Genomic DNA, 16,658 nt, shown 5'->3' on the forward strand with positions numbered 1-16,658 from the left:
CTACAGCAGCATAAATTCGTGCAACCTTTTTGGAAATCCAAATTATTTCCAAACAAGGTATTTATTTTGCTGAAATTCTCCCACAAATGTTTTGCATACAAAGATGTTCACTTTAGCACTTAGTAAAAACTGGAAGCAACCTAAATGCCTGGTAATAGGAGACTGGGGAAATTAATTATGGTATATTCATATCATAGAATATAATATGGAATAGATATTCCATATCACAGTTATGGAAAATAATGAGAGATCAGAACTTAAATATGTCAGTAAATAAATACATTTCAAAATTAGATGAATAGGATGATCTCACCTTTGTAAAAAATTATATTAATGTAAATATGTATGCCACTCTAGGTTTAGAAAATATCTGGTGAATACATATCACTGATAAAGTAGCTTCACTCTAGGCCATGAATTTATTTCATTTTTTAAAGTTTATTTATTTTGAGAGAGAGAGAGAGAGAGAGAGAGAGAGAGAGAGGGGAAGGGACAGAGAGAAAGGGAGAGAGAGAATCCCAAACAGACTCCACACTGTCAGCAAAGAGTCTGATGCGGGACTCGAACTCACAAACCACGAGATCATGACCTAAGCCGAAATCAAGACCCACTGAACCACCCAGGTGCCCCTAGGCCATGCGTTTCTATAACAGTTGTATTAATGGATTTATGTTATGTTATGTTATGTTATTTATTTTTTTTTAAGTTTATTTACTTATTTTGAGAGAGGCACACACACACACACACACAGAGAGAGAGAGAGAGAGAGAGAGAGAGAGAGCGAGCAGGGGAGGGGCAGAGAGAGAGGGAAAGAGAGAGAATCCCAGGCAGGCTTCATGCTGTCATTGTGAAGCCCAACATGGGACTTGATCTCACGAAGCATAAGATCATGACCTGAGCAAAGATCAAGAGTCAGATACTTAACCAACTGAGCCACCCTGGTGTTCCTGGATTTATATTATTTTAATGATAAAAAAAAAATCTGTGGTACTCAGATGAGGAGAAATATTACTTTTTACTCAATAGTAATCCTTCCGGTAATGATTAGTAATCATTATTAAATGGACACACAAGACAAATACTTGGGGAGACATACTACACACTGGATGCAATGACACAGGATTACATAGGACAGATCCCTGTTCCCCAGAAACACTCTTCACAGTAACCTGGATCAACTGTTTGGAATAGGATGCTTTACAGATTATAAAAAATTACATATATCCTTGCTATAAAAAATTTAAATTCAGAATTATGAATGTAGGGGTGCCTGGGTGGCTCAGTCGGTTGAGGGTCCGACTTCGGCTCAGGTCATGATCTTGCAGTCCGTGAGTTCGAGCCCCGCGTCGGGCTCTGGGCTGACAGCTCAGAGTCTGGACCCTGCTTCTGATTCTGTGTCTCCCTCTCTCTCTGCACCGCCCCCCCATGCTCTGTCTCTCTCACTCTCAAAAATGAATGTTTTTAAACAATTAAAAAAAAAAAAGAATAAGGAATGTAAAACAAGTAGAAAGCTCTCCCTTCATCCACTTACATTTCCCTGGGGTAAAAATTTTAATGGTCTTTATCATATATTTCCATTATATAATTTCCATTATATAATGGTTTTTAATATATTTCCAACCCTATTCTCCCATGTAAAGGAATACATACACACATTTCTTGCATAATATCTGTATCTGTTTCACTCTCTCCACACATGCGTGCACACACACACACACACACACACACACACTCATCTTGTATACTGTTCTGTCTTTAGTCTTTGTTTTCACTCAAAATTATATAACTGACAATTTGGGTAGGCTGTGATATCTAGTTCTACATTCTTCCTGCTGATCTCATGGAGTCCATGGTACAGAAGTGTTAATCATTTTATCATCTGTTCTCCTATTCACATCTCCAAGGGGTTGCTATTTCAAAATGGTGCAAACAAAAATCTTGCACAGATAACATTATGTGAGATATCCTTAAGATGACTTCCTAAAGTGGATATGTTTGGTCAAAGAGGTCACATACTTCATATTTTGATTGGCTATAACTCAGCTTTCCTCTGAAAAGGTTGTAGCAATTTACCAGGTCAATTATGATTTAATTCTCCTGCTTCAAAATGTCCATCGCCTCTCTAATCCTTATTTTAGGAAAGTTCATTTAGATGACGGAGGAAAACAGCATCTTATTTCTAGGATACTTTTCCTTGACTTTTCTGCCTATATTAGTAGTCAGGGTCTTTTTCGTAAACTATAATTTGCTGAATTCTTGTCCCATTCCCAGTCCTGAACTGAGCAGTCCAATGGTATTCTTTCACTTAAACCTGATGACAATACTTTGAGATATTCTGTCCCCATTTTGTAGATGATGCAGCTGAGGCTCAAAGGGGTTAGGCATCCTGTCCTAGGCAGTACAGCCAGTCAGGGATAAGGCACTGGATTAAGGCTCACATCCATATGATGCCAACTCCTCAGCTCCCAAAGGATATGTGCATACCACTCAAAGGAAGTAGATAACACTTTTCATTTCATTACAAGGTCCATTAAAACAGAACAGATGTCATTAAATATCTGTAAATAATGAATGGAGCTGCTTCGGTGTAGAGACATCGAACTGTTGTTGCCTGTTTCATCTGTGTTTTTTCTTCACACGTTCCTCAGGCCTGGAACCTCCTACCTGGTCTTGCAGAGGGTGGGTGGTTGCTGGGGAAGGAGAGGGGGCAAGTGTCGCCTTGTGAGCAACTCGTTCTACTGCCCCCTACTTAAATGCTCGGTACCCCCCATGCAGCAGCCACGGAATGGCCCCATTTCACAGGCAGGCGAGCTAAGCTGAGCTGGGAGGTGACATGGGAGCTTCAGCACAGAACCAGTTGTCTGGTTTCTTCTCTTTAAACTGTTGGAAACAGATGAGGTTGTTCATCGGTTTTCATTTCCTAAACTTCATCAAAATTGACAGCAACTTCCTAAAAAAGACCATCTGTTACAGAACCTAACCAGATTATTGGCACTGACTAATTACTTCAGGGTCATAACATAACTTAAAAAGTGATGTTGAACGGGGAGACTGGTTAAGCGTCTGACTCTGAATTTGGCTCAGGTCATAATCTCGCGGTTCACAGGTTCACACCCCGACTCGGGTTGTCTCTCTCTCTCAAAATAAATAAATCAATCTAAAAAAAAAAGTGATGTTGAAGATGGGGGAAAAAAAGCAGAAGTTATGTTTGGTGAAAATGTTGGTTCATGGTTCTACTTTCTGGAAAAACTTCAGATACAGTCATGTATTTATACATTTATTTGTATATTGGTACTCACACACATGCATATACATATACATTATAAATTATTCATATGCTTAAACATGACCTAGTTAGCTCAGAGAAAATATACAAAAAAAAAAAGTCAGGAGGAAAGAGAAAAGGATAGAAAGACCATAATTAAATTTGATTTACTTAAAACACACACAATATACAGCACAAAGGTGTGGCAAAGTTTTGCTGTATTTGTTACCTAATGTAGCGTAGGAGTCTGAAAAAAAATTAAATTGATCCGACTTGGTCGTGAATAAAGGCCACTGTTCAGACTCTGGCACTAACATCTCAGAAAAAAATTGTTATTTTGAAACTGGGAGTTGGCTTCTGAAGTTTATTAAAGGAAAAACACATTCGCTAAAATATATCATTTCCAAAAGGTATTTGAGAACCAAGTCTTATGAGCTTGGCTGGACCAATACTTGGCATCAAGACCTTGAAATATTAACATATAAAAAGTTAAGGAAGAAAGAAGCCCATCAATTTAAATATGAGTTGAGAGTTAAGACTCTTTATACCCTGATCAGATTGTTTCAAACTTAAACATTAATTTCATTTAAAAACTGGTATTAGAGTATTTATTAAAGGTAGATGCACTTTTCCTTCAGGAATTATTTGGGAAATTCCTAGTATTACTTTTTTTGCTGGGGCTTATGATTCTGTCGTTATTTGAGGTTGATAATTAGACACAATAAGCAGCTCTTGTAACTCAAAGGGTCAAATTCTCTTTATATTGTCTGTGCTTGCAGAATTTTAAAAAGCCTGGACACGGCCAAAGACCTAGGGAAAAGCAAGCTTTTAATTAAACACTAATGAAGACCAGAAAAAAAAATGTTGTTGTTTTTTTCTTTTCTCCCAAGAATCCAGGCAAATCCAGGGGGTCCTTCCTTCTATCCGTAACTCCAATGGATGGGCATGACACGAGACAGGGTCAGAATGATGAGCCGTCCACAGCAGGCCAAAAAAAAAAAAAAAAAAAGAGAAAGAAAGCACAACGTCTGAAGTGTCTGTCAGCATTGGTCAGGCAACACAGGGCACCTTCCAGAACCTAACCACAGGGCTGGGCACAGGAAACAGCGATCACTTGACAGTCAGAGCTGACAAGAGCTGCAGAAACTGCCAACTTCCCCACCTTGGGCTGGGCACAGACCGGGACTTGCAAGCTGGCCGGCCACACAAGCTAGGGTCCTTGGGCGAGTCCGTTTTCACAGGCCCTGGAGGAAATAGCCTAGTCTCCGATCTCAAACACTGCTTTTTGAATGAACTGGAAGCACAGGCACATCTGAGAACACGTCAGAGAACCCAAACAAATTTATTCTCAAGCTACAATACTTACGTTGGCTGGGGGCTATTTTCAATAAGGAAAAGCAATAAACATACACACACAAATACATTTCTACCTGCACGGCTTTTTCCTTGCATGAAGTTTCCTCAACTTTATAGACCGCAAACATCCCTTTTGGACAGAGTTCCCCTAATGCTACTTTTTCCCTCCTCCGAATTATTGGTATCTCCCTACACCACAGGCTGCCGTCACTCCTACCCAGGTCCCCAGCAGGTCTCACTGGACATTAGAAACAGCCTCGTAATTGTCTTACCCATCCCTAGACACTCCCCGCAGAGTGGCTAGAGTGAGCTTCTTAAAGTCTGAAGCAGATTCCTTTGTTCATTTAGTCAACGAGTATTTCCGAAGGGTAGATTAGGTTCCAGGCACTGGGGACACTACAGCCAACAAAGCCAAGTCCCTGCCCGTCTTCAGCTAATGTATCTGGTTGGGCAGACACCAGTGAGCGTCTAAATAAAGTTCTAACATTAGGTGGCAATAGGGTTAGGAAGAAAAATAAAGCAGGATAAGAGAAAGGTCAGGGGTGGCCTCTTAGTCTGGGGTGGAGAGGAGGAAAAGAGAAAACCCCAGGTTCCTTCCAGGCAGAGAAAACCCCAAGGGCAAAGGCTCTGAGGGTGGAATGCATTTGGTGGGCTTAAGCCACAGCAGGGAGGCCAGTGTCACTGGAGAAGAGTTAGGGGACAAGTGTGAGGAGTGAACACCAGAAGCTGAGTGTGTTTGCAGACAGCGGGGGTACAGGAACCTAGAGAAAGGGGCACTGATCACATGGAGCCTTGTGGGTATGGTGAGCCTAGGCTTTTCTGAGTTGGGACGTCACAGGAGGGATTCACATAAGAGAATGGTGTGATCTGAGTTGCTTCTGGAGCCTGGATTGAGACCATTCACGACTGAGGCTCAACCAGGTCATTAATCCCTGCTATGCCGCTAGGGTTTGGCAGAGGAGAATGGAGACTACGGCAGTCCTAGGACTTCAGGCAGGCAAAGGTGGCAAAGGAAGAGGCTGAATGGTTTGCAAACTAAGCCCATCCCCTACGATGGCTGAGTGAATGGGATTTGTATTTAGACAGAACGGAGCTCCAATCTTTGCTTGTGGACAAGTTACTTAGCAGCTCTAAACAGGTCCCGCGTTTGCCAGGTGGGTTCAGTAATATCTATTACATGTCGCTGTTAGGAGACTTAAATGAAATGGTAACTATAAAGGGCTTAGCACTATGTCTGACACTGAAAATGTTCACTAAATAGAAATAGCCATAGCTAACACTTTTTAAAAAAAGTTTATTTATTTTGAGGAGGGGAGAGAGAGAGAGAGAGAGAGAGAGCCACCCCACGAGTAGGGAGAGGAAGAAAGAGAATCCCAAGCGGAATCTGCACTCTCAGTGCAGAGCCCAGCTGAGGGCTTGATCTCACAAACCTGAGCCGAGATCCAGAGTCAGATGCTTAACCGACTGAGCCACCCAGGCACCCCACCATAGCTAACACTTTTGAAACGCTTACCATGAGCCAGGCACCCTAGTGAAATCTATTTATTTGTGTTGTCCCCTCAACAACCCCGGGTGGTAGGCCCTATTATCATCCTCATCTCAAACACGAGAAAATGAGGCACAGAGAGGTCCCATAATTTGCCCATGCCATACAGCTATTAAATGAAAAGTGTTTGGAGTTACATCCTGGTCAGAGTTTGCACTCATAACTCCTAGTATGATAACATTAAGCTTAGGATCAAGTTTTTCAACCCATGTTATTTTTAAGCTTCATACCATGTAAGTGTGAGTATTATTTTATCTTTGTATTGGTAAAGAAACAGGCTCAGAGCAATTAAGCAGCTTGGCTCAAGGTCACACAGCTGCTAAGTCAGGAAGCCTTGATTTTACCGGGTCCAGCTAACTACAGCTCATTCTATTTCCCTATTTTATCAAGGCCCTTTTCTCTCTCAGATAATAAGCATCTAATCACATTTTAATGAGACAAACTCATTTCTGTAAAAATATTTGCTGGCTACATTACTCAAGGGTAGCATGATGCTTGTAATAACTGGATCTCCTTAGCAGTTGCAAATCTCAGGGTCATATCAAAGGAGAGCTTACACAGATGAGAAAGACAGCGGTCAGTGGGGTTCCATAGCCTTCGTGCATAAGAGTCTAGGGTTCAGGGTCGAGAAGAGGAAAGTTTAATAGCTTCATAATGCGGAGAGGAGGAGGGAGGATCCAAGGCTTCTGCAGACTTTAGGGGTTCCAATGGTTATTCACATAAATAAGAAACTGAAAACACTGAACCTATAAAGATAACTATTTACCAGGCACTCATGCACCCATCCAACCAACCATCTACCCCCACATATATCTAACAATATTTACTGACAACATCAATATGTTTAATTTCTACCGTGATCCCAGGAGAGAAACGCTTTAAGTGAGATACTCTAATTATCTATATTTTACAGCCCAAAAAATCAGTCTCAGAACTCACATGGCTAAAAAAGGTGAGTTAGGAATTTGAATTCAGGCAGTTTGAGTGCACGGACTTCATTTTGAAGCACGAGGCTATGTTTCCACCCCATGTTTGTTTGAGTGAAAGACTAAGTTAATAAATTGATAAGACTCTATCTTTATGTGCTGTTTACCTCTTAATAAATAAAGTAGCAAGTCAGTGGCAAGAGGCTGAGCACTGGAATCAGACAGAGCTCTGTTCAAATTCCAGCACCATGACTTATTAGTTAATAAGTACATAAAACCAATAAAGTGGGGTTCATGATATCATCTTGTAGAGTTGTTACAAGGACAAAGATAAGACACAGCATCTCATAAAGCTAAAAATCTTCTGTACATACACTGGAGAAGTTCTTGATCATAAGCCCAAGGAAACAAATACAAAACTTTTCACTATTGTCTTTTGAGACACTGAAAAATTGTATGCAACCTAAGTATCCATCAACAGAAGATTGGTTATATTCATGCGATGGAATATAGGGATTAAAATGAATTTAGAGATAAATCCCAAAAGCTTGTTGAGAGAATAATAAGGCAGTAGAATTATATATCCTCTATAAATTTGACAAACATAGAAGGGTTATCTATTTATAGATACAAACATAGGTGTCAAAATTATCAAAACATGCCCAGGAATGAGACCCATGAACTTAGTGGTAGGATTTTAGGGAGAGAGGAAAAGTACGAGGGTGGTTTCAACTGATTCTATATAGTTTGGTTACATTTTTAAAAAGTATCTGAAGCAAACATGGCAAAATATTAAGATGTCTTAAAACCGAGTGGTGGGTGCATGGCTTTTTTACTCATACTATCTTTTATATGTTTGTATATTGAAAAAAAAAAAACCCCTCAGGGGTTTTGGTCTTGTTTTGTCTTGTTTTAAGATAACGCAATTAAAGTGCCAAGCAGAAGACTCAGCACACAGCGGCTGCTACATAATTAGTAGCTATTAGTCAAGGCAGGGACACTACATAAAAGCACTAGTTAGGGAAAAATAGTTATTTAATCAACAAGCTTTGCCCAAAACACAAAATTCAAGAGACTAAAAACGATTAGGACATTAGGGGGAAAGTGGTACTATTTAATTTATCGCATTCATCAGCCTCTTTCAAGCCAAGTTTGTTTTCAAGGATGCCAGAATCTATATGTTACATATGAACACCTAGAGGCACACATATGTGTAATTACATAGAGATGGCAATTTTAATTTTTTTCACGAGGGTCTAATTTTCTGCCTCCTTTCTGTGCTTGAAGTCATATCATCTTGCTGTAAAGTTTAGAACTACAGGTCTGATTTCCTATTCGAATCCTTCACACTTTTCCATAGCCTCCAAATCAGACATCACAAAGCCAATGTTCAAAATAAACAGAAGAGGGGGATAAACAGGAAGTTACTCTGTGCTGCCACTCCACCGAGAAAGGACGGTAGGAGGAAAAACAAACAGCAATCTGAAAGGCAGGAGAGTCTTTAACTTGGTGTTTCTCAAGCTGGACGACAAAGGCTCCGAAATGCTTTTCAAAGATACTGAGACTGATTTTGTCGATTTTAAATAACATAGTCTTTCAGAAGTATACTTCTGTCAAGTGATGGGCTAGAACATTAAGACCGTTTTCCTTCTCAGTTTTGGGGTATCTTCACATCTCAGTTCCTTGCCCTAAAACCCTAGTCTTTGGTTACCAGAAAAGGTGGGAGATGAATTTGCTCAGCGATAAGGAGACTCGTATTTCATTTATCTGCCAAGTTTTCTCTCCTTTCTGTATGTGTTGCTTCTGTTAACTGACTCCATGGCTGCCCAATCCCTTCAACAGTGTAGGATCCAATCAGGAGGCCGCCCTGAGAGTGAGACTGTGTCCTGAAGCCAGATTCTACATCCTTTAAATCAACGCAATCCTTACTTTCCACTTCCTTCCTGTGGGTCCTTCCTCAGTTCAGGCTTTGATCCCGGCACCTGTTGGGCAGGCATTTGCAGAAGACCCCATGATGTGCTGCCCACACTTATTCCCTCAGCTACCAGGAACATTCTAAGCTGACAGCTCTCAGCTCCCTCTGGGGATTGCCCTCCCTTATAGAGCTGCCTACCTCAAGGTCAAGGTCACTCCGCGTTCTCAAGGGCAGTCTACTGCCAACAACGTGTTGATGTAGGTGGGAGGGAAGAACAGCCCTCTTGTTCCAAATGGGGACAACTCTCAGTTCCAGAGCTACCCATGAGGGCAGCCGAAGGCATTGCTGAGCCTGAATTATAGCCCCTTTTCTCCTCTGCTCCTCCTGCTTCTTTCTATTCCCTTCTACAGGTGTTGATCCCAGTGCGCTCTCTGGTAAACTTCCTGCTCGTTAATTTGTTTCAGGAACCAAATCTGCATCAGCATTCACGCTGCTCCAGGGTAGGACTGCTTACCTGGCCCCTGCAGTTGAGTGCGTGACTGATCAGCTCTGACCAAGGACCCGCAAGAAGTCACAGGAGCTACTTAGAGGCCAAGCATTTAGTTGCCAGTGCCAAGTCCCGAGGAGCTCTTCACTCTCCATCATGGTAACTGGCAACGTGAAAGAACATTCTGTGAGTCTAAGTGACAGTGATGAGCAGAGCTTATGGACAACCTGTGATGCGACGGTAGTGTGAACCACAAACAAACTTTAAGCCATTAGGATACTGGAGCTGTTTGTTGCCATGGCAAAACCTAGCCTATCCTGACCTATACACCTGTGTCACTGCAGCAGCCCCTAGCTCCCCTTCCTTTCCCGCCTCCACTATGTCACCCTCTCCCAAATCTGTCAGCCTCACTGCTGCCAGTGATACTTCTAAATCAACCTCTCCCCTGCCCCCGAAGTTCTGCAGAAAAATATCAAAATCCTAAAGTAAAAGATCATTCAAATTCAGATGTTACTCTCAATCAAAATCTCTGCCTCTGATTCCGACTCGCTCTTTTTCTCTCCCCTGCTCCTGCCCTCTCTCCCCATCGGCCTTAAAAAACTGTTTATAATTCCATCAAAGACATGTTTTCCTATGCCTGAAATGCCCTTCTGCGTTTCTTCATCTATCCAACTCCTACTTTCCCCTCAAACCTCAGCTTGAGAATTGCCTCCTCCAGGAAGCCTCCTTGGCTCTCTTCCTCTCCCTTTTTGCTTTTCTCCAGTCTGACTTAGATTCCCTCCACTGTGTGCCTAGAGCACCTTGGCCAAGGGCCTCCCACAGAGTTTCATTTCCTTATCTGTGTCTCCTCCTTGACAATAGATTTCTTGACGCAGGAAAAACGCCTATCTTGACCTTGTGTGGTTGACACCTTGGGACAGTAGCAGGGATGGGGTAAGCACTCTGATCATTATTTTAGGTACAAATAAATGAACAAACAAACGAGTCAATCTGTAACTCCAATCATGTTCTACAACAAAGGACCTCGTAAAGGTAAACTGAACATTCATCCTGAATATTTATTTATTATTTTCCTGGTGACTAAGTTTTTGATGAGAAAATTCTTTCATATTCCTTCAAGTTCTATTTTTTCTATGACTGAAGTATGGACCTTTTTCCCTCTAGCATTCTGTACCCAATACATTGCTTTTTTTCTAGTGTGGAAACTGTTGAACTTTTTCTGTAAAGGAGCTGACAGCAAGTATTTTCACCTTTGTGGCCAATATCATCTTTGTATGAACTACTTGACTGTAAGTAGTTAAGTCACAGCTACTCAACTCTGCCACTGTAATGCAAAAGCAGCCATAGACACCAAGCAAACGGGTGAGCAGGGCTGTGTGCCAATAAAACTTTATTTACAAAAACAGAAGGCTGTGTGTGCAATAAAACTTTATTTGCAAAAACGAGGGACAGGACAGTTTTCTCTTGTGAGTCACAGTTTGTCAGCCCCTCTTCTAGTCTGTGTAACTCAGAGTAATGTGGAGAGTGAAGGGTGGGGACAAGCAAAATATACAGGGTTTGAAGCACACAGGCCACTGAATGCTCAATGGGGAACCTGCCTTTTGCGGGGGTTGGTCTTTTCCAGCCAATGTGGTGGGATGCGAAATTCATTTGTTATCAGGATCATCAAAATGTTGGACAAAGAGAGATTATTTCCTTAGCGACCCTAATGGGAGCTGCTTGTATTTCCTAGAGTTTTTGTATTGGCTTAAAATGTGGGTCTACTGTGTGAAGACAATAAAAAATACCCAAGGCCCACCCTACACACGCTGTGGGAAACCACAGTCTCTTTCAGTGAACATCCTTGCCTGTAAAGATGGGAATGTACTTTCCAGAGAACTAGTATCACTTATAAAAAACAATAGTAATACCCGGTGCTACTTTATCAAGTACCTTCTACGGGTCTGTTGTTAAGTACGGTACATACCCAAGGGCTAACATTTATTGAGCATTTGCTTATATCAGGAAGGGCATTTAGTGTTACAGATACTATCTCATGAATTTTTCATCCTGTTCATAATGCAGGTACTACAGTTCTTCCCTTATACCCAGGAGGCTCAAGGGGGGAAAGCGGTTTGGTCAAGGTCAAATTTGCTAAACTTTGAGTCTATAGCCTCTGCTGTTCTGAACTGTATGCTCCCCACTCAGTGCCAACTGCCTGCCACAGGGGAGCTGACCCGGCCTCTTATGGTCACTTGAATATCTCAAATTCTAAGTTACCTCCTGCTGGAAGGCAATGACTCCACTCAGGGTTTGCAAGAAATTCTAGCTTTGAGGTGTTGGGGATGAGGGGACAGCTTAATCCCAAGAAACAAGCTGAGGCCTTTGTTAGAACATGTCATGCTTAATAAAAAGCAAAGGGTGTTGATCTTTTTTTCAACCACATTCTCCCACCATTTTCTACTTCAGTTGTTTGTTAACCCTAATTAATTGCTATAACAGAACCCATCTAGGCAAGATATCAGCAGGATAGATATACGGCTGATGAATCAGCTTTTAAGGTTTAGCCCCAAATTGAAGGCGAATGTCTCAGTCTGCTACTTTAACCAAATTCAAAGCTTCACTCATAAAGTAAGTCTTTGTTAAAAGGCAGCCTCAGTGCCGCTTCAGCCTGCTTTTTATTTAGTCGCGTTACTACAGAAATGCCTTATAGCTAGCGCCTTAATTATTCATAGCTTTTGGCAAATTAAGTCTCCTGCCTCTCCAATATCTAGATGTAGAGGAAGTGTTCAATTCCAAAGAAATGATGCCTTCCCGGCTGTGCCAGCCAGGCAATAACGTTGTTGCCAGATTCCTTATGAATAGGTGGGAGATCTTATTTCACGTATAGTATATAAATAAACAAAACACCCCCAGGGAACCATCAGGTATTTCATGTAATGGATATCTCCCGCACCACCCTTATTTCTCTCTGGCGTGATTGAGCCCGGATTTCCTTACAAACCAGACTATTCAGACTAGAAGCAAGAAAGATGACACCTTTCTATCGTCAAGACGATAAAAAACTGAGTTCAGTAAAATATGTAACCCTGTGGTGTTTCCAGTCCATTTGCCACTAAACTGGACAGTACCACTGAACACTCCCCTTCGTGCTTTAGAATTTGTAATTATGGGATAGCAATAAGGGTATTCTAATGATGAGCCCCCACCCCTTTAACTCAAATTACGGCGGCGAAATACTTAGAAATATATTTGCCATTAATCTTTTTTATATTAGAGAGCTCTAGATTTGAGGTTCTAATAATTCAAGTGTAGGGGGCATTGCTGATTGCAGCTCAACTGAGCATTGACCCTCCCCCACTGTTTGGCAGCTGTGTGGTCTGCCTGGGACCAACTTCACTCCCAGCTTCACAAATGGGTCTGCTCTCCCACTGGTCTAAGCCAATCAGTGTAATTAGTGTTTCTCAACAGTTTTATTCACGATCATCTTTTTAAAGAGCCTTTTAGATACTTTATTGTTTGCTAGTCACCTCCTCCCCCTGCAAATTCTAATGCCAGTAGAATCCTGTATATCTGTTTAGGTATTCTATGTACATCTGTGCTCTATACACAAAAAAAGAGTAAGATTTTTGTGCCACCCTCCTACCTTTAAGAAACAATGTTTGCCTCTTGGGGGTCATGTCACTCCCACTGAGAATGCTGAATTATAATCCCATTCCCTGTGCCATTCAGTGCATGGCATTGGGGGTGGGCACTGTCCCTAAGTTAACCCATCAGAGTGAAAACTGGAATTTTTTTTTTTTGATAGCTGGTGGATATGAGAAATTTTCTTTCTTCTTGAATAGGTTGATATCTGGATCTAAGCCCTGGAACTGCTGCAGCTATCTGCTATCATGATGGAAGAAACCAGCCGAAGAAAAAGCCAACACACGAACAAGGCTGGAAGAATCATAGGCAACAAGTATAGTGCTCTGATCAAACCATACCTGAAGTTCATCCAACTGCTAGACTTCTCAATTGTGTCAAAAGTGCCTTCTTTTTAATTTGTAGGTTAGTATGAGTTGGGTTTCTAAAATGATAGAGCAGATAACATTTGTTGAATGCTTCCTAAACTCTAGGCACTGGGCTAAATATCTTGTGTCAATTAATTCTTTTATCAAACTCTGTGATTAGCACTATTATATTTCCCATTTTATGCATGATTAAACTGAAGCATAGTAAGGATAAGTAACTTACTCATGATCAAGTGTAGGCAGAGGTCGGATTTATTCCTACGTCTCTCTAACTTGGAGCCTAAGGTATTAACTACTTTATTATACTGCTTTCAGTTCTATATAATTTAAATGACTATTTTCTTGATCATTATTTAAAAGGCATTAATGAAAATAGTGTTTCTTTTTCTTAAGTTTTTAAAAATTTTATTTATTTATTGAGAGAGAGAGACAGAGAGAAAGAGAGAGAGAGAATCCCAAGCAGGTTCCACACCATCAGCACAGAGCCTGATACAGGGCTCGAACTCACAAACTATGAGATCATGACCTGAGCCGAAACCAAGAGTCGGACACTTAACTGACTGAGCCACCCAGGCGTCCCGAAAATGTTGTTTCTTTGCTAGCAATTAGTTTATATTGTGCAATTAAGAAATCTGTGGTCCTTGCAAGTTTTAAAATGTTCTTAAAATTCTTTTCCCATGTACAGGAAACTCTAAACTTAGAGATCATTTTCCACTTATCATTATTTTAGATGTCCTTTTTTATTATCATGAGAGGGTATTGGCTCAGTCCCCATCCATTTAAAGAAGAGAAAATCTTCAGTTTAGTAGGATAATCCTTCAAGTTACTGTGGTTCTTAAAAATAATTATAAAGAGTCCATGGGGTCTCCGGATCCTGGAACCTCCATTTTTTATCTGGTCACTGACCGCAAAGAGATAAACTATAGCTCCCCTGAACTTGGGGAGAGACACATAAAGGCTGTCTGGTTGGTTCCAATACTTGTGTTCTCCTTTTAAAAGTTTCTCCAACCTTAAAAAGCAAAAACAAAACTCTATCGGGGTCACTTCTCCTACAGACCAACGCAACAATGATTTCCCCAAAGAGAAAAATGCTCAAAGGCAGACACTTCAGGCTCTGAAATGCCAGGTGATCCGTGGACTGTAGCCAGATGGGATCTATACCACAGCTCCATACTACTCTCAAACCCCCACATGCTGCCCCGCTTCTCAGCCTGGCTGTGGGATTCTCAAAAACTGCAAAACATCAGAGACATGTTACCCAAAGTAGGGGTCGTGAAAGCAAGAAGCACATTTTAACAAGGCTGATACGGACATCAAGGATGACGAGGGGATGCTGATTCTTTACACGCCCACAGTTTAACCCCCCCGTGCCGATCTTTTAATTTTGCTTGATTATGAAAGACTACAGCCTGTCAAAACCAGAGGCTCCGATCCCATATAGGACTCAATACAATGAGATATACATTATAGCCATAGTGGGAAGGGGGTGAGAGTAGGGGGAGCCAGGAACTGCAACAAAGCTCTTTCCACATCTCAGGAAAGAAAACATGATGATATATTCCTATAGCAAACACCAGGTTTAATCTTCCTAAATGCAATGTAGTTTTTTTTTTTTTTTTAAACCTCAAAGATATTAACAACCCAAGCAGAGGACTTTATTTAAACCCACAAATGACTGTCCAAAAAAAAAAAAAACAAAAACAAAAAAACAAAAAAACAAAAAAAAAACACCAAAAAACATCCAGGGAAGCTTCAGTCCCCAGAGAAGATGAACGGTCTCCCAGTTGAATAAAGTTGCTGCATTTTTTGTCTGCAGGATGGGACCTAGCAGAGAAATAAAGAGGCTGTGTTGTGTGAGGGGACTAAATCCAAATGTAAGCATTCCGACAACGATCAGCCAGGCCACCCCTCCCTCCCCTAGCCATCCTCCTCCTGCAAAGTATTCACAATTTGCTGTCCTTCCTCCAAAAGCCAGTAGACACAGAATCAGCTTTTCCTGGCTCTGCCTTGCAATGTGGGGCTGCCTGATGGAAAACTGAAATACAATCAAAGAATGAAAACCCACCAAGGCCCCCTGATGGTAAATTGGTGTGACATGGCTGATCCTGAGATGCTCACCCCCACCCCCCCACCCCCCAATACAAGAAAAAGAAGGGATCGTCTGAATGTCAAAGTCGCTTCGGGCAGACCTTCTGCTGCAAAGCCACAGCTTTCTTAGCTAAGTGCCAGGCAGTACACCATCACTCTGTAACAGACGTCTGCAAATGCTGGTAGGAACTCGCAAGTGCCCCCGAGCCCAAGGGGGACAATCCACGAGCTTTGTCAGGCAACAGTTATCCACAGCTGCTGAAAATTGACCCAGGAGCCAAGCAGCCCGCTAGGAGTTTTAAAGAAAGAGAGAGGGGGAGAGAGAGAGAGAGAGAGAGAGAGAGAGAGAGAGAGAGAGAATAAAATCATACAGGTGGAACCGGCTTCCCAAGAGCGCCTGGCATCCTGCAAGGGCCCTGGAGCGCCGCGCGCCCTGGCTCACCTGGTACACGTCCCGCAGCCCGCACCACGTCCGCAGCACCTGGTGGCAAGCCCGCAGCCTCTCCGTGTACCATCTCCGCAGCGTGGACACGGTCAAGTTCCACACGAAACGGCTGCCGCTGAACAGCAGGTCCTCCACTCCACACATGAACACCGAAGCCATGCCGCCTCCTCCCTGGGACCCCGGGGCTGCCCGGCTCCCCGCCGCTGCAGCGCAGCAAGCCCCCACCGCGGCGGCCCGACCGCCTAGGTTCCCGACGCCGGCTTCTGCGGGCAGCCTGGGGGTCAAGCCTTCCACCAAACTCGTCTCTCACCGTGCGTCCCGGCCAGCCTCCGGCGGCATGCCCCGGGATTGGGCGCCCGCCAGCCAACGGCTGCGGCTGGCACACAGAAGCCCAGTGTCCACCCCCGCCCGCTCCGCTGGCTGGCAGCGCCGAGCGAGCTGCGCTAAGCTCCGCCAGGCGAGCCCTCGGCGCTCCCGGGGCGCGGGAAGCCCTGGCCGGCGAGGACTCCCCCTGGCGCTCCCCGAGTGCGCTGGGCAGAGGGGGAAGTGGAGCGACTCTTTGCAGGCAGAGAGGAGAGCTGCATTTCAGCGCTCTTGCTTGCGCGTTCTGCAGACACACACACACACACACACGCACG

At 42.8% G+C, this 16,658-nt stretch overlaps 1 protein-coding gene across 6 annotated transcripts in view; it reads right to left on the reverse strand.

Annotated features, from left to right (window-relative positions):
- FRMD4B (FERM domain containing 4B) overlaps positions 1 to 16,658 on the reverse strand; it is a 323,328-nt gene that overhangs the window by 155,677 nt on the left and 150,993 nt on the right. The window contains exons 1-3 of one of the 6 annotated variants that reach the window (XM_049640867.1): positions 16,018 to 16,088; positions 13,461 to 13,543; positions 9,523 to 9,658 (exon numbers count right to left, since the gene is read on the reverse strand). The exons of 2 other annotated variants lie outside the window; for them this stretch is intronic. Coding sequence is in view for 1 of the 4 variants with exons in the window: in XM_049640864.1 (XP_049496821.1) it covers positions 16,018 to 16,179 (162 nt within the window). In the remaining 3 variants the exon portion in view is untranslated. Of the gene's footprint in view, positions 1 to 9,522; positions 9,659 to 13,460; positions 14,930 to 16,017; positions 16,442 to 16,658 lie in introns of those variants that run through there. 3 more of the 6 variants (XM_049640870.1, XM_049640866.1, XM_049640864.1) reach the window with 3 other exon arrangements.

Source organism: Panthera uncia, chromosome A2, assembly GCF_023721935.1.
Source record: "Panthera uncia isolate 11264 chromosome A2, Puncia_PCG_1.0, whole genome shotgun sequence".
Classification (NCBI taxonomy): Eukaryota; Metazoa; Chordata; class Mammalia; order Carnivora; family Felidae; genus Panthera; species Panthera uncia.